The sequence below is a fragment of the Notolepis coatsorum genome (assembly GCF_963971535.1).
Source record: "Notolepis coatsorum genome assembly, chromosome: 14".
Classification (NCBI taxonomy): Eukaryota; Metazoa; Chordata; class Actinopteri; order Aulopiformes; family Paralepididae; genus Notolepis; species Notolepis coatsorum.
The window spans coordinates 11,047,597-11,072,321 of NC_140178.1; the positions used below are offsets into that span (position 1 = coordinate 11,047,597).

At 44.0% G+C, this 24,725-nt stretch overlaps 1 protein-coding gene across 1 annotated transcript in view; it reads left to right on the plus strand.

Annotated features, from left to right (window-relative positions):
• The window catches only part of LOC311241049 (ethanolamine-phosphate cytidylyltransferase-like), a gene marked incomplete at its 3' end in the record, with an annotated part of 72,146 nt that overhangs the window by 30,761 nt on the left and 16,660 nt on the right, over window positions 1-24,725 (plus strand). Inside the window, 1 exon segment of the mRNA XM_084329727.1 lies at window positions 12,072-12,160. Coding sequence (XP_084185853.1) covers window positions 12,079-12,160 — 82 coding nt within the window. The 5' untranslated portion in view covers window positions 12,072-12,078.

Here is a 24,725-nt window from a genome sequence, read left to right on the forward strand (position 1 = left end):
ACCCCCACTATTATAGGGGTGGTATTTTTTTTTTTTTTTTTTTAATAAAAAAAAATTTATGTATGGTTGAAACATGCAAATGTTCAAACGCACACACACTAATAAGCATTGGAGGCTTTTAACCAGGGCCGGACTGGGGAAATCATTCAGGCCAGGAAATATAATGCAAAATATAGCCCCAGTCAGGCCACTTTTTAAGTGGGGGGTCTGGGGGTCCCCCACCAGGAATCTTTTTGTTACAAAGACTTAATTTCCTGCATTCTGGTGCAGGAATTTTTTTTATTTGTACCCTTTAAATGCCAGTGTGTGTAATGGCATCACAAATGTTGTAACAAAAACACAAAAAAAGTGAAATATTTGCAATATATCAAATGCAAAGTAGATTTGTCTGGGGGGGATTATTACAGTCTAGCATGTGTCAATGATTACCAACAACACTGGTTTTTATGGGGGCTGTCCCCGACTAAGGATTTGGATAGTCGACTATGATTGACCGAAATGAGCCGATAGTCGACTATGGGGGGAAAAAATATCTTCTTGTCCTCTGCAAAAGCATGCAATTAGTCCACTGATGGATACATCTTGATATTTGTCTAGTCTAGTGTGTTCTTTAGATGGGTGAAATCCTCTTTCAGTGCCTCTGTGCCTGTTTTCTTAGGCAGTTAGCCTCTGGTATGCGCGCCATTAGCGTTAGCCATGCTTCTAGGCCTCTTTTCTTTTGGAAAGAATGAATTTTTTTATTTATTAAAATTTAAAAAAATCCTTTGGAAAGAATGATACTTTATAATTATTATAATATATATATATATATATTTTGCATTCGACTAAGAGGTTGGCAGTCGACTACGGCTCCTTTCGATCGATTAGTCGACTATTCGACTAATAGGGGTCAGCCCTGATTTTTAGTTTTTTCTTTGTGTGTGTGTGAGCGAGAGAGAGAGAGAGAGAGAGAGAGTGAGAGAGAGAGAATTCTATTCTACCACTACCCAGGGTAGGTTTGCCGAGCCCTCTATTCTACTATTTCACCAACGTCTTGCTTCAACACTCACACTTTCACCGTCCAGACAACCACAGTCCGAAACTGTCTGCCACTTAGCAGCCCTGCCGGAGCCGTTTAGGGGGTTAAGTGCCTTGCTCTAGCGCACTTCAGCGGTTAATGTCGACTGTTGAGGGAGGGGGGTGATCGTTAGTCATTCACTTCCCCCGGCCCCGGGATTCTTCCTCCTGCCAGTCTGGGGGATCTAACCGGTGACCTTTCGGTCACAAGCCCACTTCTCTAATGGTTCTAACCTTCAGGCCACCGCTGCCTCCGGTGCGTGACGGACCGCGGAACGCCGTTCGATTGGATTTAGTCTCAGGGACCCCCAATATGAGGAGATATTTGTTGTTGGTAGGGATGGGCAAAACTCTTGGATTGTCACCGGGAACTGTTCTGTTCTCCCAGCTGTTAACAGACTAGTTATACCGTGCTGCAAAGGGAAGCGCTCCCGCCTACCTCCGGTCAATGGTCTCTAACTACACACCCTCAAGACCCCTACGCTCTGCAGCTTCTGGCCGCCTCAGACCTACTCCTATCCGAGCTCCGGGAGGGTCATCAAAGAGAAGCCGCCTATTCTCAGTCCTTGCCTCACAATGGTAGAATGAACTATACCCACCGCAGTTAGGACAGCCGAAACCCATCCAATCTTTCGCCGTCGACTAAAGACGCACTTCTTCAACCATTATCTGAAATAAAAAAAAGAAAATAAAAAAATCTAACCCTAACTAACCTTACTGTCATGCACTTGTCCTAATAAACTAACCGACACTGTAGCACTCAACACCGATGAACATTGCTACTCAGCTGATAAAGTTGTGTCCTTCCTGATGACTTGTCGTACAGAACTTGAAAGTCGCTTTGGATAAAAGCGTCAGCTAAATGACTAAATGTAAATGTAGTTATGCTACCTGGCTAGCAAGCTACCTGTACCCAGCATGCCGTTCAGCGGTGTAACAGTTAATAGGGTCCCCTCTCAATATGCTACACAGTGTAGTTGCCGGTAAAAGCAAGGGAAAATGTATTTTTTGAGATAGAAATTATATTCGCATTAAACTAATCGGTCTAATTTAGGGCGGCTACGTGGTGCAGTGGGCAAGGCGCTCACCACGAATACAGGAGACTGGGCTCGAACAGGTTCACCTCCCTGTTTGAGCCCAGCGCTCCACATTGCTTTCAGTTTAGCTGGTCGTCCGCACTAATACACATTGGCAGTATTAGGGGGAGGGAAACTGATGGGTGGGGATCGGGCGTTGTGGACAGCGACTCCTACCAGGCCATGTGAGCGGATCGGAGCGTGAGCGGCGCGGGGAGCGGAGCGGGCGGTTTTGACGTGAGCGAGGAGTGGGTTTTAAAATGAGTCGGCGCGACGTCCGGAGCGAGAGTTCTCCTCCGCTCCAATCCACTCCAGGCCGCTCACAGTGGTTTAACTGTTGATGTAATATATACATGCAGTACAATGCCAAAGCAACAGATGGCGATGTACAAACATGAAGGCCATTTTCAACCAATGAGAAGGGTGAACCTGTGATATCCTGTTCAGGCTTCGTCACTGTAGAGACGCCCACCATAGATATCTATGACGCCCACACTCACTCCTGTTAGAAAAAGTATCGACGCCATTGTTGTTGACGTTAGCTTACATGCTAAAGTTAATGGCAGCGACCATAGCATTGTGGCTCGGCTAGCCTATCATCGCTTAATAGAGCTAGTGAATGGATAAACAACATTATTTAACATTGCAGAATGGCTACAATTACAATGCGGCTCAATACAAACAATTGTTAAGGGGCCCAGGGGGTGTAGACTGTTGTAGTTTGAGCTAATTTACACCATGCTCCAAAAAAAAAAAAAAAAAACTGCTGAGCGATCTGGCGCGGGGAGCGCTCGATTCAAGGTGAGCGGGGAGCGAGCGGAGAGCGACTTGGGGGCGGGGTCAACATGAGCGATTAGCGGAGCGGACCAAGCTTTAAAGAGCGAAGAGCGGATTTCTCGGCCGCGCCGATCCGCTCACGTGGCCTGACTCCTACAGGTCGGTTGGTGCGCCTGCGCAGTAGAATCAGGAAGCGACGGGGCGGGGCCCCTCCAAAGCCCAGACCCCTGACGCTGAAAGATCGAGCCGCGCAGGTGGAAAGATGCGACTGCTGTTACCTCGAGTATCGGAGGGGACTTGTGCTATGTATGACTTATTCCACATTGCAGCCGGCTTGTGGGAGGCATGAAACAGCGTTCAAAGACAGGGGAGGGTTGAATTGGATGATACGAAAATTGGGATGGGGGAAAAATAGAAAATGGGAGAAAAAGTGGATAAAAAAAAAACTAATCGGTCTAATTTAACGAAAATGTAAAACAAGTTGTTAGATGTAGTCCAGAATTCCTTATACCGTCGTATGTGAGGATAGAACAGAGGAGAGAGAGTGAGACCTACGATCTCGAGCGTTATTCTTGTACATCCTCTGATTGCGCTAACCTTTTAGTGAATACAATTCTAATAGAATTATTTAAACATTTCCCATAACCACTGTAAATACCAATCGTTTCTTCCTACAACTCTATTCGCTCAGACTGATTGATTGATTGATTGATTGATTGATTGATTGATTAAAAACTTTATTAACAGATTGCAGAATGGGTACAATACAGTACAGCTCAATACACACAATTGTTAAGGGGATGCAGACCAGAGAAAGACTTGTGTCTTGTTTACATCAGGGTCCCCCATTTTCAATTCATCAGGACATATATGACATACTTGACATACAGATAGTCAGTACTGCTACATCTATACATTTATGACATACCAGATTTGCAAATACAGTACTGTTTGTGATACAGAAGGAGTCAAGAAAAGGGAGTATATACATTTGACGTAGAAACTGTACATTGGAGGAGGTTGGGTGGGGGGGGGTTGGGTACATTGGGATATTGACAACCATACTGGGTAATTTACATTGGAGGTGGTTGGGGGGGGGGGGGGGAGAAACACTGTATAAACAAGCAAAACTGTACATTGAGGGGGGGGGGGGGACACTGTACAAACAAGCAAAATTGTACATTGGACTATTGACAACCATACTAGGTAAATGACTGTACATTGGAGGGGGTTGGGTTAGGATATTTACAGGGGCCAGACATCCCTGACTCCGCCCACCTCAACCCTCGGAAGAGGCGTCCTGTTTTCTTATTGGTGACCTGTGACGCGACGAGTCGGGGGTCAACGTTCAGTAATCAAGTGAGCATCGGCAAGGGAGTGTAAAGTCCATGCTCCACGTTATTGACGTGTGTATTGACGCGGAGGCCTGTATGGGGTGATCCCAGCTGGATACCCTGCTGATGAGTAAAGGTCCCTAGCAAGACGTTATCCATTCATTTATCACAGGTCAAGTGTTATATCCTACATAGGAGGATGAGAGCTTGTTTATTACATATTAATTATTATTAGTATGCTATACATTACATGGTTGTACATTAGTAGTCAATATAATTCATTTACAGAGATATTAACAACAAGTCAATATGGAAAGCTTGATTGAAACGGCAAAGAGTACAATACTAGGCCATATTGTGTTTTGATGTTCAGTCTGCAGCACCTTGTTTAACTGTAAACATGAAGGTTGCAATTATCTGTCTTGTTGTCGTATCTGCCTCCACTTCCTACCACTACCTGACTACGCTCTCTCTCTCTCTCTCTCTCTCTCTCTCTCTCTCTCTCTCTCTCTCTCTCTCTCTCTCTCTCTCTCTCTCGCACTCCCTCTCTCTCTCATACACCCACTCTCTCAAACTCTTTCTCTCTCTTTCTCCTCTCTGTCTCTCTCTCTTTCCCCTCCTCTCTCTCTCTCTCTCTCTCTCTCTCTCTCTCTCTCCGTCTCGTGTTATCCTCAAGGAGCTCGGGTGTTGTTTGGGTGTCTGCTAACTGGCCACAGTGGTTAATATTTCATCGTCCTCTCATGATTCCTCCCCGCTTGGATACAGTCACCCCACCTGGCCAGCGGCCAGTGCTCCTAGGTTACAGAGAGAGGCAGACAGGCACTCATAGGGTTCCCTTCTAGCCTTATGTAACTTAGCCTCAGAGCCCTAGCCCCTCCCCCACTTCCTCAACCTCCATCTCCAAAAGTCCCCCCCCCCCTCCCCCGGACACACAGACGCTCTCCTGAAGCATGAGGCTTACATTCCACCTCCAATTGACATCACGAGACGTGCTAAATACATAGATAAATGCACCTCTCCAAGTGACATCACGAGACGTGCTAAACAAATTAACAAATTCACCTCCTCCAATTGACAGCACGAGACGTGCAAAAAAGGAAAAACAAAAAGCCTACTCTTTCCTCACTCACTGTCATATATTTAGAGTTGGCGTCACTGGTACAGCTGATATGATATGACTCGGAAAAAGGTTGATAGTAGATGATGTTGCTACTTAACTCTCTCTGTAATAACAGAAAATGTCAGTTTCAGTTTTATCGTTGTTATTTATTTAGAACATTTTGTTATTTTATTGTTGTAACACGCCGCACAAAATAAATCGCATCGTTATGTATTATGTTTTTAAATGATTAGATATCAACATTATCTGGCCGTCCTCAGTAAATATGATCAAACTCCTCTGACCTCGTCTGGTCTTTCCAAAGACCCAAGAGACGGGACAGTAATATATATTTGTGGAAAAGGCTCCCTTTTGTCTAGTATAATTACACTCTTGTACATGTAAAGGTACTGAAATTTGGTACCGATTGATCTAGCGTTAATCGGGTCTCGGTCGTACCGCTGTTGTGTGATTCGGTCGGTGCCCTTAAAAGTACTGACTTTTTTTACGCAAGCCTATAGTTCAGACCTACATGTACACAGCTGTGATGGTGGGTTTGGATTGGAGGGCAGGGTCTACCGTCTGGATTGACCATATTCACACGGTGGCCATTTTGCTCGTATGTCGGGCTCAGGTTGGGAACAGGGTGGTAAAGAAACCCCAACCTGACCACGACATAAGAGCAAGACGGCCGGCGTGTGGTCATGGTCGACGGTGTACAGTGACGGCAGCCTCTCAGAGACACGCCTCAGACAAGGTTCTGTTACTGTCTGTTACTGTCTGTTACTGTATGTCTGTTACCGTCTGTTACCGTCTGTTACGGTCTGTTGCTGTCTGTTGCTGTCTGTTGCTGTCTGTCGTGGATTCGGTTCAGTGCCAGTGTGCCGTCTGTTTACATTATCACCTTTTGAGGATGCTATTAATAGCGTTACATTCCACACCTTGCTATGAATGTGCTGACTGTGCAGTTTGTTCATCCATGACAATTGAACCCTGGCGCTGAGGAACCTGGAGTGTGGATGTGATAATAATACCACAAGGAATTACTCAAACCTCTACTGTCTTTAACTAAGAATGAACACAACACTCTAACTCACCATCTTTAGATAATAAAGTACTCAACCTCTACTGTATTTAACTATGAGTGAACACAACACTCTAACTTACCATTAGTGATGCACGATATATCGGCCGCCGATATAATATCGGCCGATATGGCAGTTTTTTTTACACATCGGTATCGGTCCGATATCAAGATAGGGCCGATATTTATAAATAAACAAACAAAAAAAAACATTTTTTTTTATTTTTTTTATCTTTTTTTTCTTCTTTTTACATGTTTTGGCCTTAAATAGTTTCAAAATATCAGTCATTTCTGAAAATAAGTTACAAAAGTAAAAAAAATTATGCGTTTTGGAAAATAGCTCTTTATTTGATTATCATAAAAAAGTGTTTTCTATACAGAGATATCGACATCGGTAACTATCGGTATCGGCCAGAACAGCAATATTAATATCGGTTATCGGTATCGGCCACAATTTTCACATCGGTGCATCACTACTTACCATCTTTAGATAATAAAGTACTCAACCTCTACCGTCTTTAACTAAGAATGAACACAACACTCTAACTTACCATCTTTAGATAATAAAGTACTCAACCTCTACCGTCTTTAACTAAGAATGAACACAACACCCATCAGGGGACCCTGATGGAAACAAGACAAACGTCTTTCTCAGGTCTGCATCCCCTTAACAATTGTATGTATTGAGCCGTACTGTATTGTACCCATTCTGCAATCTGTTAAATAAAGTTTTCATTCATTCATTCATTCATTCATTCATTCATTCATTCATTCATTCATTCATTCACACTCTAACTTACCATCTTTAGATAATAAAGTACTCAACCTCTACTGTATTTAACTATGAGTGAACACAACACTCTAACTTACCATCTTTAGATAATAAAGTACTCAACCTCTACCGTCTTTAACTAAGAATGAACACAACACTCTAACTTACCATCTTTAGATAATAAAGTACTCAACCTCTACTGTATTTAACTATGAGTGAACACAACACTCTAACTTACCATCTTTAGATAATAAAGTACTCAACCTCTACTGTATTTAACTATGAGTGAACACAACACTCTAACTTACCATCTTTAGATAATAAAGTACTCAACCTCTACTGTATTTAACTATGAGTGAACACAACACTCTAACTTACCATCTTTAGATAATAAAGTACTCAACCTCTACTGTATTTAACTATGAGTGAACACAACACTCTAACTTACCATCTTTAGATAATAAAGTACTCAACCTCTACCGTCTTTAACTAAGAATGAACACAACACTCTAACTTACCATCTTTAGATAATAAAGTACTCAACCTCTACCGTCTTTAACTAAGAATGAACACAACACTCTAACTTACCATCTTTAGATAATAAAGTACTCAACCTCTACTGTATTTAACTATGAGTGAACACAACACTCTAACTTACCATCTTTAGATAATAAAGTACTCAACCTCTACCGTCTTTAACTAAGAATGAACACAACACTCTAACTTACCATCTTTAGATAATAAAGTACTCAACCTCTACCGTCTTTAACTAAGAATGAACACAACACTCTAACTTACCATCTTTAGATAATAAAGTACTCAACCTCTACCGTCTTTAACTAAGAATGAACACAACACCCATCAGGGGACCCTGATGGAAACAAGACAAACGTCTTTCTCAGGTCTGCATCCCCTTAACAATTGTATGTATTGAGCCGTACTGTAGTGTATTGTACCCATTCTGCAATCTGTTAAATAAAGTTTTCATTCATTCATTCATTCATTCATTCATTCATTCATTCATTCATTCATTCATTCACACTCTAACTTACCATCTTTAGATAATAAAGTACTCAACCTCTACTGTATTTAACTATGAGTGAACACAACACTCTAACTTACCATCTTTAGATAATAAAGTACTCAACCTCTACCGTCTTTAACTAAGAATGAACACAACACTCTAACTTACCATCTTTAGATAATAAAGTACTCAACCTCTACTGTATTTAACTATGAGTGAACACAACACTCTAACTTACCATCTTTAGATAATAAAGTACTCAACCTCTACTGTATTTAACTATGAGTGAACACAACACTCTAACTTACCATCTTTAGATAATAAAGTACTCAACCTCTACTGTATTTAACTATGAGTGAACACAACACTCTAACTTACCATCTTTAGATAATAAAGTACTCAACCTCTACTGTATTTAACTATGAGTGAACACAACACTCTAACTTACCATCTTTAGATAATAAAGTACTCAACCTCTACCGTCTTTAACTAAGAATGAACACAACACTCTAACTTACCATCTTTAGATAATAAAGTACTCAACCTCTACCGTCTTTAACTAAGAATGAACACAACACTCTAACTTACCATCTTTAAATAATAAAGTACTCAACCTCTACTGTATTTAACTATGAGTGAACACAACACTCTAACTTACCATCTTTAGATAATAAAGTACTCAACCTCTACCGTCTTTAACTAAGAATGAACACAACACTCTAACTTACCATCTTTAGATAATAAAGTACTCAACCTCTACCGTCTTTAACTAAGAATGAACACAACACTCTAACTTACCATTTTTAGATAATAAAGTACTCAACCTCTACCGTCTTTAACTAAGAATGAACACAACACTAACTTACCATCTTTAGATAATAAAGTTTGAAAACAGTGTTCCTCTGAAAACTTTGTCTGAGGTGCTCAATTGTTTATATCCAGAGTGATGTGATTTTATTGTACAACATTACGTCATCACATCATTATCGTTCTGTGAAGCTGTGAATCCCTTATCGAGATTATCAACCGTATGACAGCATGTCTTGTAACTTTACTATGTAAACATAACATTATGAACCCTTATAGTATCAACACTTGTTTTAACGGTGCACATTAAGGCCAGGAGACAGGGGAGTCTGACCTACAGTAGAAGCCAGGTGGTGTTAGCAGTGATGGCAGACAGAGAGGGCTAATGTCCATCTGTTCATTATCACTATGCTAGGTTACGGTGTGGCCGCTATCTCACTTCCAATCTGTCCTAATCTAATCTGATTGCAGATGGTGCGACAGTGTGACGAGAGAGGAAGCGCTATGTGTCAATATGACTTTATGGATTTTCTTTTGATATGTTAATTTTAGGGCATTTTAGGACGCTCTTATAGTTGACTATTAGCCATAGGACTTCTACAACTAATTGACGATTTAATCTGTAGAATTGTGTCTCCCACATATAAATGGTAAATGGCTCCATTTATATAGCAGCTTTTATCCAAAGCGCTTTACAATTTGTTCCTCACATTTTACCCGTTCACTCACACATTCACACACCGACGGCGGAGGCGACCATGCAAGGTGCCAACCTGCTCATCGGGAGCAGTTAGGGGTTAAGTGTCTTGCTCAAGGACACTTCGACACGCTGCCAGAGAGGAGCAGGAATCGAACCGGGTACCTCCGGATTACCAGATGACTGCTCTACCTACCGAGCCACTGTCACTCTCTTTAAATCACCTAAAAAGCTTACCAGAGAGATGTGGATAATTTAATCAGGAAATAATTAAAATCAGCATGGAAATACATACAATTAAAAAAGAACGACTAAGAAAGTCCTGATGGGCTAAAACCAAACCGACTGACAGCTAATGGACTAAGAAAGACCAGCTCCATTTTATTAAGTGTATCAGTATGTGATTTCTTGCATGCTGTGTTTCGACTGCATACATTGTAAATGCTGACGATGACAACTAGGGTTGGGTAAGTATTAGTGATGCGCCGATGTGAAAATTGTGGCCGATACCGATAACCGATAATATTGCTGTTCTGGCCGATACCGATATTTACCGATGTCGATATCTCTGTATAGAAAACACTTTTTTATGATAATCAAATAAAGAGTTATTTTCCAAAACGCATAATCTTTTTACTTTTGTAACTTATTTTCATAAATGACTGATATTTTGAAACTATTTAAGGCCAAAACATGTAAAAAGAAAAAGAAAAAGATAATTTTTTTTTCTTTTTTTTTAATATATCGGCCCTATCTTGATATCGGACCGATACCGATGTGTAAAAAAAACGGCCATATCGGCCGATATTATATCGGCGGCCGATATATCGTGCATCACTAGTAAGTATGGCTACCGACCAAATCACATCGGTACTACCGACTACCGATTCACGCTAAATCAATCGGTACCAAATGTGGGTACCTTTACATGTTTAGTGTATCTACAGTAGGTCGTCGTGTAATATTACTAGACAAGAGGGAGCCTTTTGCACAAATATATACTGTATATATATAAACTAAATAAGACTTGTGCATATCTTGTTGGACCCCGACTGGAGGTGCAGGTCAGCGCAAGAGATATGTATATAAAGCTAAAAGAAGAAAACCTTCAAAAGAAGGGGCCTCACACTCCTCAGGACTGATTTAGCTTTTTATTTGTTTAGTGCACAACGCGTTTCACACCTGAGGAAGCGGAAGCGAAACGCGTTGTGCACCAAACAAATAAAAAGCTAAATCAGTCCTGAGGAGTGTGCGGTCCCTTCTTTTGAAGGTGTTCTTCTTTTAGCTTTAATATACATATCTATATATTACTGTCCTGTCTCTTGGGTCTTTGGAAAGACCAGACAAAGGTCAGAGGAGTTTGATAATATTTGGATGGCCAGATAATGTTGATATTTGAACTGGTGCTGGTATCGGTATGACAACCTGACCTTAACCCATTTAGACCTGATGCTGCGTGTGTGTGTTTATACCTTTAAGGCTGGATGCTACATGTGCGTGTAGTTAGCTTTAAGACCTGATGCAACGTTTAGGTCATTTCAGACAGTGTCGCCATTTTCAAGGTATCTGAGTAATGAAAAGCGCTGTGATTAGCTGAAATACATGTGGGGGAATGCTTTGGGATTTTAACACTTTCAGCGCCAGACCCGACATTTCTCGGGTTATCTCGCCAGCGGTTGAGCGCCAGAACCTGAGAAATCTCGGGTTTTCGATCGTTTTCATAATTTTTTCTTTTATTTGATTTTAATATTCTATACAGTCTCACAGACCTCGTGTATCATTGGGTCTCATTCTGAGACATCAAGATTGCAATGTCGGCAGAATCATGCTAGGTGGCAGTATCTTATATTTAGTATTTTATATTTGTTGTTGTTTATAGATTTTTTTTATAAATGTCAATGCACATTATAGTAAATTAATTATGTTCAAATAAAAGCCCAAGTTGTAATCTATCAAATGGTTTTCATTTCATGTTTCTACCTGCTCCAGAGGCTGAGATATAAAAGGTTTTAGTGAAGATTGACAATTCTGAAAATCTTTTCCAAAAAACCCTCAGGTTTTGAGAGATTGTGTAGAATAATTGCATAGGTTTTAATAGGCGTTTTTAGCAGGCGTTTTTAGGTCTAAATGGGCCAGATAATGTTGATATTTGAACTGGTGCTGGTATCGGTTCAAATGTGAACGATACCCAACCCTAATGACAACCTGACCTGTTAACAAAGCCACCTTTCAGGTAAATTTCACAGCAAACCTTTACCTTTACCTTTTTTTTTTTTTTTTTTTTTTTTTTATCTCTGTATATTTCTGTATTTTTGGTTGATTGGTTCTTGTTTCCTCTTCTCCAGCTATGACATGGTCCATTATGGCCACTCCAACCAGCTACGACAAGCCAAGGCCATGGGAGATTACCTCATCGTCGGAGTGCACACAGACAGTAAGGAACCGCACCTGAACCTGAAGTCTGTATAGATGGAATATATGTTGTGTCTTCTTTTTATTTAACCTTTATTTCACCAGGTAAGAAGCTTGAGCTCAAAGAGCTCTTTTTCAAGCAACACCTGACATAAAACAACAACAAACAACCATACAGAACAGTAAATTAACATAGACAAAGGTTTAGTTTATAGTGTAGTTTATAGTTTTAGTTTATAGTTTATAGTTTATTTATAGGTTATTTAGTTTATAGCTATAGTTTATAGTTATAGTTTGTATAGATATAATATATGTTGTTATGTCTAGTTTATAGTTTTAGTTCCTAATTTTTTTGGACATGTCTGCTACCTAAATGCATTGCTCTTGACTTTTTGTTTATAATTCCTTTATTTTAATGTTTTTTCATTTAAGAAAAAAAAATAATACATGTTCAAAAATAAACTTTTTCATTCATTCATTCAATTTATGTATAGCTCATTTATTGTATAGTTATAGTTTGTATAGATATAATATACGATGTGTATTATGTCTAGTTTATAGTTTTAGTTTATATTTATAGTTATAGCTTATACGGTAGTTATAGTTTGTACAGATAGAATATACGTTGTGTATTATGTTTACAAATCTACTACGGTTGAGAAGCCGGGAAAAACAAGCATCTCACGTTTTTCTGAATGTATGTACATTTTAAAAAGTTGTGACAATAAAATAATCTGAATCTGAATCTGAACCTGAATCTGAATCTGAATCTGAACCAGAGGAGACACCATGGAACCAAAACTCAACAAGCCAGTCTCAACATTCACCCCTGACACCATCCACGATCCCTCAAATATTCACACAGACTAGAGAAACCCATAGTCACAGTGTGCTGGATTGTACCACATAGTGGGGGGACATGAAGGGTTCTGTATCGTTAAGGGGCTCAGCTTGGCATCACCTTCTGCACTATCTCGCGTACGTGCACGCGTACTGAATAAATTCCACAAATGTACCTCTAATACCAGTATTAGTCTGACCACACCCCTCATCAGCTTACCTTCATAAGCAGGTGTGTGGTCACCTGCTCTCCTCCTTCTCGCTTTCACCCCTTCTCGCTTTCACCACAAGGAAAGTGCCTCGGTAGTACCCCACTTGACGTGTTGTTAGTTGAAAAGAGTTGTGACTGGTTTACATTGTGCTTAACCTTTTCTTCTCTCACTTGTTGTATAAGAAAAGGTTTGGGTCATAATGTATTCCGCGGAGAGTAGACCCGCTAGACCTACTCTTCACCACCGGTTCTCCATTCCCGCCTCCGTCGTGCGCCTCGGTGCTGGGCTGTTGCCACTCTCGTGGTTGCCGACCCAGCCCGGGAGACTGCTGGTGGATAGTTTTCCTCACCGACGAGCCGAGGGTTCGGTGCCGTCGCTCCGGCGATGGCCTGATCTCGACTCTGGTTCCTCTGGTTCTGGGGAATCGCCCGTTGATGAACGGGGGATTGTCTTGGAGCCGGAGGATTTGCGACGAAAACTTTTTGCGTCTGCTCGCTCGCGTCGCAAGATGGTGGCGTGCAGACGCGAACGGCCTGGGTTTGGGGAATTGCTGGAGACCAGCGAGGACGCGTCCGACTCTGGATTTCTGATGGAAACTGAAGACTTCATGGAGGAGGCGGACGGGTTCTTGTATGATGGTCCCGTGGAGGAGAGTATCCCTCCTCCGGAGACCCCGGAGGGGGGAGAAATGGCTCCATGGGGCGCCTTGTTCGAGGATGTCGAGGAACCACCTTGGCCTCATCAGCAGGATGCCCTACTGTCAGCCGCATCGGATTGTGGCTCCTTGACCAGTCGCAGCCTGCTGTATGCGAGGGATGCGGGGTCGGTGGAGGAGGGTTCGCAGGGGGAACTGCGGGCCTTGTTTCCCGAGCTCATGGCGGTAGCCGCCACCGCAAACGGTGTGCCGCTGCCGCTGCCATTGCCTGCACCTGTCCCTGATGACCTCATAGGCCATCCCTGGCAGCGTCCCCCAGTGAGAGGGGTGGACGTTGTCTACCCATTTTTCCCATCGATGGGGGCCTATGTTCGTCGGGGTCAGGCGGTGTCCAACATCATGGGACTAACTCCCGCCTACGTACCAGTTACGCGGGTGTCGGGGTTAGTCAAAGGTATGGGGGAGGGCGTACCTCGGCTTGACAATCCGATGGCCGCGCTCCTCCGGATATGGTGTGGGAACCCCTATGCAAGCCGGTCCTCCAGGGGAAGTCGGCTAGGCGATTGGCTTATTGGGGTGACCAGTCATTCATCGCTGGTACACAGTCGCTGGCTGCGGCGTCTAACATCGCCCACCTGGCTAGATTTGTATCGGGGATAATGACGGGCGGCACGGATCTGAACGAGGTAAAATGCGATCAGATCACCCAGGCTGCGGGAGCTGTTCTGCACCTTTCCCAGGTGCTGGCCATAGCCATGGGGAAAGTGCGCGCCCTGGCCACCCTGGGCCAGCGTCACCTTTGGCTGGAGCAGGCCCGTGTGCCAGAGAAGAAGAGAGCCCCTCTTCTGACGGCCGCCCTCTCCGACGCTGGCCTGTTCGGGAAGGCCCTGCAATTGATGACCTCAACATGCAGAGAAATGGCAGAGGAGAGATCCGTCCTTCAACCCCATTTTCCGCCTCCCGTCCTTGCCGGTGGGGGCAGAAGGCTTCCGCGACGTCGAGCTGTCTCCGTCGCCGCTACCACTACCTCCACCGCCGCTGCTGGCCCTGCCAAGAGGGCCAGGGGACGAAACGGCGCTTCGGCCACCGCCGGCCCATCCCAGACCGGAGGAGACGGTAGGGAACGTCGTGTCCAGCAGACTGTAACCTATCGTCCCTCCGGGGCTCCCCGGGGTGGCAAGACTCGAGCGGCGCGAGGTGGCAGACGCCGTTAGGAGTGACTTTTTCCCCTTTGTGTCCCCTCCTCTACACCCTTCCCGGCCCCTCTGTGATTTTGTGCCTTACACTTTTTTAATTAATAAAAAAAGTTCCCCGATATAAGGGGGACTGTGTTTGGCCGAACAAACTGTGTGTTTCTTCATACAAATCATATGGTGGGGTTGTGTATATATGAATCTACCCTGTTACGTTGGGGGGTGAGTTGTGTTGTGTTACGGGTTTTTAAGCAAGGTCTGCAACTTACACTCGGTAATAGGTTCTATTAGCTTGATGCTCCACATGCAATTAGAACTGGTGTTATTCCATTGCTTTAACCACAACGCTGTGTTGTTAGTTGCAGTAATGCTCGTACGCAAATTTTTCATGGCCTAGCCATTACTCTCGTTCAGCGTTCTTCCTATGTATGACATAGGCAACGGGTATGGGATTCACGCACAGGCGTGGGGAAGGGGTATTCTACCGACTCCTGTTATGACAGGATCCGGTGGGTTTCCCCGCCCGTTGTAGCGTTGTTGCTATGGCGACGCCTTCCATGAGCTGGTGTCTTAAAGATGTCGAGGTTGGGCGCAGGACTTACAGCCTGCTGCGCCCGTTTATGTGTCAAACTTGAGTCTGTTGGTCACGTGTCTCACAGTTTACATATCTTTTTCTTGACCGTGGTCTCATGTGGGAAGGTGTTTTCTGGGGGAGTCTGGTCTTACACTCTGATTAAAAGGAGTGACTGGATTAAAATCATGTGAAAAACAGGGTTTTTACTCCCAGCTGTGCAGTTGGGTCATACGGGTGATGCCTTTTCTTTATTTTATAAAGAGTTGAATGTGTCTTGATGGATATGAAATGAGGGTCCCTGATGGAAACAAGACTAACGTCTTTCTCAGGTCTGCCTCCCCTTATCTTTTTGTATGTATTCCTGTACTGCAGTCTGTTGGGTAAATATTTTCATTCATTCATTCATGGAGTTGGTTGCATCTCGCCCCTCTTGTCGTTCCCTGGGCGTCTTGGGGATTCAATATGGTGGTCTAAACGGCCTATTGTTGATGTGGGTATGTCAGAACGCACACATAGTGCTGGCTCAGGATGTGCTTTGGGCCGTTGCTGACTGGCGCGCCTCGTTTGCTTTGGTAAAACAGCGTTTTTATGGAGCAATTGGGATGAAGGTTTTTTCCTCTTCCGACATCCTGTGTGTTGTCGATGGGTTCCCGTTCATGTCAGGGGATGATGACGGAATGGGTCTGGACATATGGGGAAGGGTCTCACGCCCTAGGGGTGGGCCGCCGGACGCGGTTCATACCGCCACGTCTGGGTGGCGCCTTCTTTTTTATGTTGGGATCAAACGCGCATATCTGCCCCTTCTCCTGGGGTTGGCAGGTCGGCGTGATTAGGGCACGGGACTGGTTCTGGTCGCGCTGGTCCAGATCAGTGCACCCGTTGTCCGCTGGGGATGCAGATCTGCTGTTCTGGTACCCTGAGGGACTTGGGGTTTTTTCAGGGGGAAAAATGCTAGGTCGATCCGGGTGTCACAGGGTTGAGCGTTATGGGACCCTTGTTGGGTGCGTTGTATTCTGCACTGTCGTAATGGCTTACGGCCGTGCCGACCTGTACGCGTCCGATCTCGTCGGATCTCGGCCGCTGTACGGGTTGGTCTTGGTTGGTACTTGGTTGGGTGACCTCCTGGGAATACCGAGTGCGGGGTGCTGGGGCTGGTCTTCCATATTACGCTCTTCTCTTGCGTTTTGGCGCTGAGGAGCCTGTTGGGTGGGGTTAACCTCCTTTGGGATCCTGTGCTCCCCGTATCACCGGGCCCGGTCCGGGGTGATGCTCGTTGACCCGTAGGCCCGGGATAGCCCTGTTGGGAACCGGAACGCGGGCTGCGGCGGTGCCGCAGGTGTGTTTCGGGGTTCTTTCCTGAGGGGTTATGGGACCAACCATTGCATGGGGTGATGCCTGGGTGGTTGGTTCTCTGGTGTGTTGCTGCAGTGTCAACTCCCGGTTCTCCGGTTGAGGGTGCCCCTGCACGTTCATGACGTCTGCCGATCGTATGGGCTTTTCTGTGGGCAGCTGTCAGGGGTCGAGTGGTCTACGGGTCCCACTTCTGACGTGCTGTTTGAAAGCTTGGTTATGCGACAACGCCAGCATACGCCCCTTCCGCCGGGACGGCTGTTCAGCTGTCCTTTCTGGCGCCTGCCTCGTCCGCAGTTTTTCCAGGCTTGGGTTGACAGCCTGTTGCCTGGTCTTTCCCCGGTGCGCTGCCTGCTTCCGTTGGTTACCTCTTGTGTGTTTAACCGTGCTGTCTGCCTGTTGCAGGGCTTGTGTTCCAGGCGGTGTGCTGTTGGGGAGGACAGGGCCCGCTCGGCTGAGGGGCCCCTTGTCCGGATACGCTGGCGATGTGGGGGGCGGGGTCACTAGGTGCCCCCCTGGTGGGGTCTTGATGCTGGCATCATGGACTTCTCCGGGCCCCCATTCCAGGGAGCCCGGTCCTTTGGTGGATCTGGGTCTTCCTTCGCGCTCCGCTGCTACGGCCTTGCCACAGGGTTGGGTTTGCTCTTGACCCCGTGATTCTGGGGGCAGTAACGAGGTTGTTCCTCCGTTCGTTCCCGGGTGGCATGCGGGTTGTGCGTGTGTGTAGTCGTGGGGTCAAGCCACGGTCTGCTCACCCTGTGCGTTGAGTTGCTTGAGTGCCTCTTCGCACGGTCGGGTCCGTCGCCTTCCCGTGAAGCCCCTAATAGGGGGGCTACCCGCCATTAGGGGGGGTCGGGGGGGCTCGGCCCTCCCTGTTCTGATGGTTGTGGGGGGCTGTCAGCGGGGTGTATTTGTCAGCCAGCGGCTCCGCTTGGCCTCCCTTGTGCAGAAGGTGATGCCAAGCTGAGCCCCTTAACGATACAGAACGTTAGGTTATGACTATAACCAAGTTCTGTTAGTTAGGGGCGACGCTTGGCATCAGACGGCCGCTGCAGCCCTTGACCTCACCTTGTGGTGAAAGCTTGGGAAGGAGGAGAGCAGGTGACCACACACCTGCTTATGAAGGTAAGCTGATGAGGGGTGTGGTCAGACTAATACTGGTATTAGAGGTACATTTGTGGAATTTATTTAGTACGCGTGCACGTACGCGAGATAGTGCAGAAGGTGATGTCAAGCGTCGCCCCTAACTAACAGAACTTGGTTATAGTCATAACCTAACGTTAACTCCAATGGAACAACTCCATGCAACACGTTTCATAAAACACTTTATTTACAGTGTATTTTGACATTAATTGTCTGCCTATAATCGTTTTTTAAATCTGAACTGAAAAGTAATTTTTGAAACGTTGAGAGAAAAAATAGGCATGTGATTTAATTTAAATATGATGTGATTTTACGTTTGGTAAAAATTATAATTGACTGCATTTTGTGGTGAAATGTGAGTTTTAAAGATGTTTAAAATGACTCACAAGCTGGGAATTCGTGCCGTGAGTGGTTACCATGGTAACTGAGGACTCTGGTGGTGCATGTATAGGCATTTGTCACTAAATTGTCCTTCGAGACCCAATTAGCCATTCTGTGTGGTCAGTTATTTACCAGTGACTTCGGATATGAAAGAAACACAATATGTGTGACAGATTGTTGGATACAGAGGGACATTCAGAGAGACATTCAGAGAGACATTCAAAGAAACATTCAGAGAGACATCCAGAGAGACATTCAGAGAGACATTCAGAGAGACATCCAGAGACATTCAGAGAGACATTCAGAGAGACATTCAGAGATTTTAAATTGTATTTGATTTAACCTTTATTTACCCAGGCAAGCAAGTAAGAACAAATTCTTATACAAAAGCAGCCTGAGCAAAAAGCAAAGGCCTTTTGAGGGGCTGCAACAAAAACAAGGTTATGTACATGCATACAAGTAAATACAATTTAAAAAATCACAGTAGTAGCAATAGTACTCAAGGACAATTACAATAAATAAATAAATAGTTCAAACATTTTTGGTATACGAGTGAATCAATGAATATACATTATACATACGTTTAAGCAGCAAAATCCTGTTTTAGCTACTACACAGACCAACAGATCAATGCCATTTTTAACAAAGTGCAATTTCAGGAATAATATATATATATATAGCACAAAGGACCTTTTGTAAACTCAAGCACTTTCGAGGTAAAAGTAAAACGCATGCACTTTCAAGTACATTCCAGAACAGTTGATCATTGGGGGAAAAAAACTCTTGATTGATCTCAATTTCTCTTATTTTTATTTTGTTTATGAACAAACCAAAAATTAACAAAGAAAAAAAGTTATTTGCGATTTATTATACTTATAGCACATGCATGAGTCTGGTCTCCATTGAAAGGTAACATTCTTTACACAATAAAGAAAAATCATCATGCGATTAAATGCATAATTTTTCTTTCTTTTTTTTTTTTCTTTTTTTCTTTTTTTTTTCTTTTTTTTTTATTATTTTTTTAAACACACATATAAACAAACATGACAACACACGATAAGATACACAAGCATTCATATACAGTGTATATCCAACTAAATTACCATTTATACCAATGTCTTATACAGGATATACCCCTAATACCTGTTATCTCAAGATGAGAAGCTCGTTCAGCCACAGACTCATCCCCCCCCGACACTCAACTAACCGCCTCGGACAGTCCTTCATACCAGCGGCCATCAGGCTCCACAACAGTGGGCAGCGACTAGCAGCCTCCAGGCCCCACAACAGGGGGCAGCGACAGCGACTGCTACCAGACATTGACCTGGGACTTATAGGAACCCAAGGGGGACAAAGTAGACTACCCTGGTACTTTGATTAATGTATACTCAGTAGATAGTAAATTATTATAACACTACCTCTTGCATACTGCACCTCATGTGACACTGTGAATAATGTGAATATTCCTCAGCTAGTCAGATAGTAAATTATATTGACCATATTGATCAAATTGTTTACACTGCCTGTGTTGTCTTTTACTACCTGTATACTGTGTTGTTTTACTACCTGTACCCCTCCCCCCTCCCCCCCATGCTGCTATGATGCCTGAATTTCCCCAAGGGGATCAATAAAGGAATATCTTATCTTATCTTATCTTATCTTATCTAAAAACCTACACACATATGCTCCAGCTCGAACCCCCCCCCCTCCCGGACCCCTCTTTGGATAGTACCTCCTCATTTTTCTTTCTGTAGTTAATTAATAGAAATTAATGCGATAAAGTCCCAGCCCTAATAAATAGAGATACAGGGGTCTGGCCTCGTTAGTCCCCGTTATCAAGATGGCGGAAGTGAGCCGACTTCTCTTCAGACAGACTTTGATATTATAATAATAATAATAAATAAACATTATTTGTATAGCACCTTTCATACACATTTAAGTGCTTCACAACAGAAAAAAGATAGGCATAAAATGAGCACATAAAGTCTGCAGACATATAAAATCACAGTTTTTCACATTATAGGATCTAACATCCCAATAGGTCAGCTTGTTTATGGTTTGATTAAGTTTTAAAAGTAGACCATAATAAAAAGAGTCAAATAGAATAGACAGAGTAAAATAGTGCAATGCAATAAAATAGTAGAAAATAGTTCTGGATTACTGTTTAACAGTTTAAGTCGTTGGTATCCACAGTTTAAAACCAGTCTTCACTCCTGTTTGATACCCACTTCGACCCTCCTGTTTGATTATCACATATAGCTCACGGAATAGAATACTGTGATCACAACGATGATAATATGTGAAAGCAAGATTACACACGTGAAATGATGTACCGTAAGCACATGGGGAATCGTGTAAATCACACGTTCGGTGTTCAAAAATGAAACACACCGGAAATGCATGTGATAACATGAAAAGATTTTGAAATTCAAAGCACTTTTCAATGACTGATGACGAGTGATTGACATGTTAAAATGACATGTTTAATATGTCTCAGTCCGATAAAGTACATGATAGCCCAGTGGACACACTCACTGATGAAGGCCGGACAGTCGAAAAAGTTTTGTGTGTATATAAATTGTGTGTATTAAAATAAAATAACGATATTCCTTGAGTGCAGTCCCTACCCCCCTTTTTTGTGACTTACTATTTTTGGACTACGCTCCTGTCTGAGCGCAGTGGTTACCTTTTCTACTTCCAAGCCCCCTGTCCCCAACCACCTCTACCCAGCCCTGGGACCCCCTTAACGTCTATCTGGCTCCGGGGAGAGACGGCAGGCTGTCAGCCTCTGTTTAGACCCTTCAGGCCAGCGATCTACAGCCAGGGCAGACACCAGCTGGGGGGAGAGAGAGAGAGAGAGAGAGAGAGAACATAGTCAGGTAGTGGATTGATTGAATGAAAACTTTATTAACAGATTGCAGAATGGGTACAATACAGTACAGCTCAATACTAACAACTGCTAAGAGGATGAAGACCTGAAAAATACTTTCGTCTTGTTTACATAAGGGCCCTCCATTTTCAATTCATCAAGACATTTATGACATACAACACAAGACATACAAATATACGGTACTGTGTAAGAAAAAGAGATCATAAAAAATATGCATCTGAAGGGGAAGACACTGTACATTGGAGGGGGTTGGGCGGGTGTGGGGGGGGGGGGGGGGGGGGGGGCGGGATTTTGACATTACCCTCCGGGGCCAGTTTCTAATTGCAGCCACCCATAGGTGCTCTTTGAGAGTGGTTTTTAAGGTGGGATTCACATTCCTTTACAGCTGTGGGTAGGGCGTTCCACATTGTTGTGGCATAATTGCAAAACGTGTTTAGTCCCTTGTTTGAGCCGAATCTGGGTTGAACGTGATTTGTGGAACTCCCTCTGGTTTGATTGATTGAAAACTTTATTAACAGATTGCAGAATGGGTACAGTACAGTACGGCTCAATACACACAATTGTTAAGGGGATGCAGACCAGAGAAAGACTTTCGTCTTGTTTACATCAGGGTCCCCCATTTTCAATTCATCATAACATATATGACATACATGACATACAGATAGACAGTACTGCTACATCTTTTTTTTTTTATCCACTTTTTCTCCCATTTTTCTATATTTTCTCCCATCCCAATTTCGTATCATCCAATTCAACCCTCCCCTGTCACGAACGCTGTTTCTTGCCTCCCACAAGCCGGCTGCAATGTGGACTAAGTCATACATAGCACAAGTCCCCTCCGGTACTTGAGGTAACAGCAGTCGCATCTTTTCACCTGCGCAGCTCGATCTCTCAGTGTCGAGGAGTAACGCGTGGGAGGCTCACGCTGCCCCCGACACTTCCTGATTCTACTGCGCAGGTGCACCAACTGACTTGTAGGAGTCGCTTGTTCACAACGTTCGATCCCCACCCTTCAGTTTTCCCTCCCCGTAATACGGCCAATGTGTATTACTGCGGACTACCAGCTAAACTGAAAACAATGTGGAGAGCTGGATTCGAACATGCGAATCCTAGCGTCTCCACACTGGTGGCGAGTGCCTTGCCCACTACACCACCTAGCCGCCCCACAGTACTGCTACATCTATACATTTATGACATACCAGATTTACAAATACAGTACTGTTTGTGATACAGAAGGAGTCAAGAAAAGAGAGTATATACATTTGACATAAAAACTACATTGGTGGAGGTTGGGTAGGTGGGGGGGGGAACTGTACATTGGAGGTGGGGGGGGGGGGGTTTGGTAGGCGGGGGGGGGGGGGGGGTTGGGGGGGAACTGTACATTGGAATATCGACAAAATCTTACTTGGTTCCAAGAAGAGGTTCTTGTGTATTATTGGGTTTAATAGGACATTTACTGTACATTGGAGGGGGTTGAGTTAGGAAGGACATTTACAGGGGCCAGTTTCGAATTGCAGTCTAACCCCACCTGTCCCCCCCTTGTCTCTACTCCACTACCTGGCTCCCCTCCCGGCGTTCATCCTCTATCCCCGTGTTATGACCCTCGCTCGTCAGTCTACCCTTCTCCTGGATCTCCCTGTGAACTGTCTGTGTTGCCCGCCCGGCCCGCCTCGTCTACGATTCTCCCGGATCGTCCCACACACCGTCTGAGAACCCGGCCTCGTCTTTGACCTCACGCTTGTCCAACTAGTCTGTCCCCTTTTTGATATTAAAACACCCTTGGAACCGGTCCAGTTGTCTGCTCTCTCTCTCTCTCTCTCTCTGCGCTATAGAGTCTCAAGGTCAAACCTTAACACATTTCAGTTTTACCATCGTACAAATTAATGTTATGTATCGCCATGGTTACGTGACACTTTTGTACTTAAAGGAGCACTTCAACAAACCGTTTTGCACACATCCATTTAGTTTGACAGTTATTGAGAGTAAATTATATGAAATGATAATGTAGCAGTTCCCTATAAATAGCTTATAAGTAGGGATGCTCGATATTGGCTTTTTTACCGATACCGATATACCGATATTGTCCAACTCTTAATTTCCGATACCGATATCAACCGATACCGATATATGCAGGGTCCCCCCCCCCCCCCCCCCCAAAAATGGAATAATTTCAGGTAATTAACATTACATATCTCTTGTTGTGGAATTAACACAACATTATGCATACTTTTGACAATGAATAAAATCATAATTTGTTCTTACTTGCTTGCCTGGGTAAATAAAGGTTATAGAAATGTAAAACAATTAAATTAAATAAAAATCTTTTTTGAAAACCGATACCGATATTTTCCGATATCACATTTTAATGCCGATATCGGCCGATAATATCGGTAGGCCGATAATATCGGACATCCCTACTTATAAGCGATGTTCTCATCTACATCATTTCACAGAGCTGTGATTAACACAGCTGGTGTTGTGGTCGTGGTATTTACTGACCTTTGGGGAAGTATTTCGACATGCACATGGGCGGTGTGGTGGAGGTAGAGAGATGACAACAAGATAGAAAATTGCAACCTTCATGTTTACAGTTAAACAAAGGTGTGAACTGAACCGGGGGCGTTGTGACACAGTCACCAGGGACCCATTGATGATGGCGCACGCTAACACCCCCCCCCCACCCAACAGCTCTACCATGACAGACCGTGACACATGGTGCACGCGCACAGTGTTTACAATAACTCAAAACAACATAGCTCAGGGTTAGCGGGGCAACAATGGAGCCATGCAGCCGGGCCCCCGACGCAAGATAGGAGAGCCGCTTCTCCTCCGCGCAGAGCGATAATGGCAGGCCCTGTATCTCCTGCCACGAGGGAGAGGCCGCGCAGAGCGATAATGGCAGGCCTGTATCTCCTGCCACGAGGGAGAGGCCGCGCAGAGCGATAATGGCAGGCCTGTATCTCCGCCACGCGGGAGAGAATTGACCTGTGTTCACAGTAAAACCGCTTATCGGAACGGAATGTAATGGTGATTATCATCTAACGGCCATGAGAAACAATAGCATAGTATCTTAGGTTAGTGTGGTATTTATACTATCTATATATAGGGAGGCTATGTAGTATATATATGTTCTTTTATTTTTTGTATATGTATACCATATGGTTTCTCGTGATCTTGACTGTGTGTGTGTACACTGCTTATCTTTTCTTAAATATTTTTCTACTGTACTATAATTGTTTTGCCTATATTTATATACTCATAACACTATGTCTTCTACTATTACCCTGCCCATACCTGTACCCCCCCCCCCCCCCCCCCCCCCCGTCCCCCATGCTGCTGTGCCTGCATT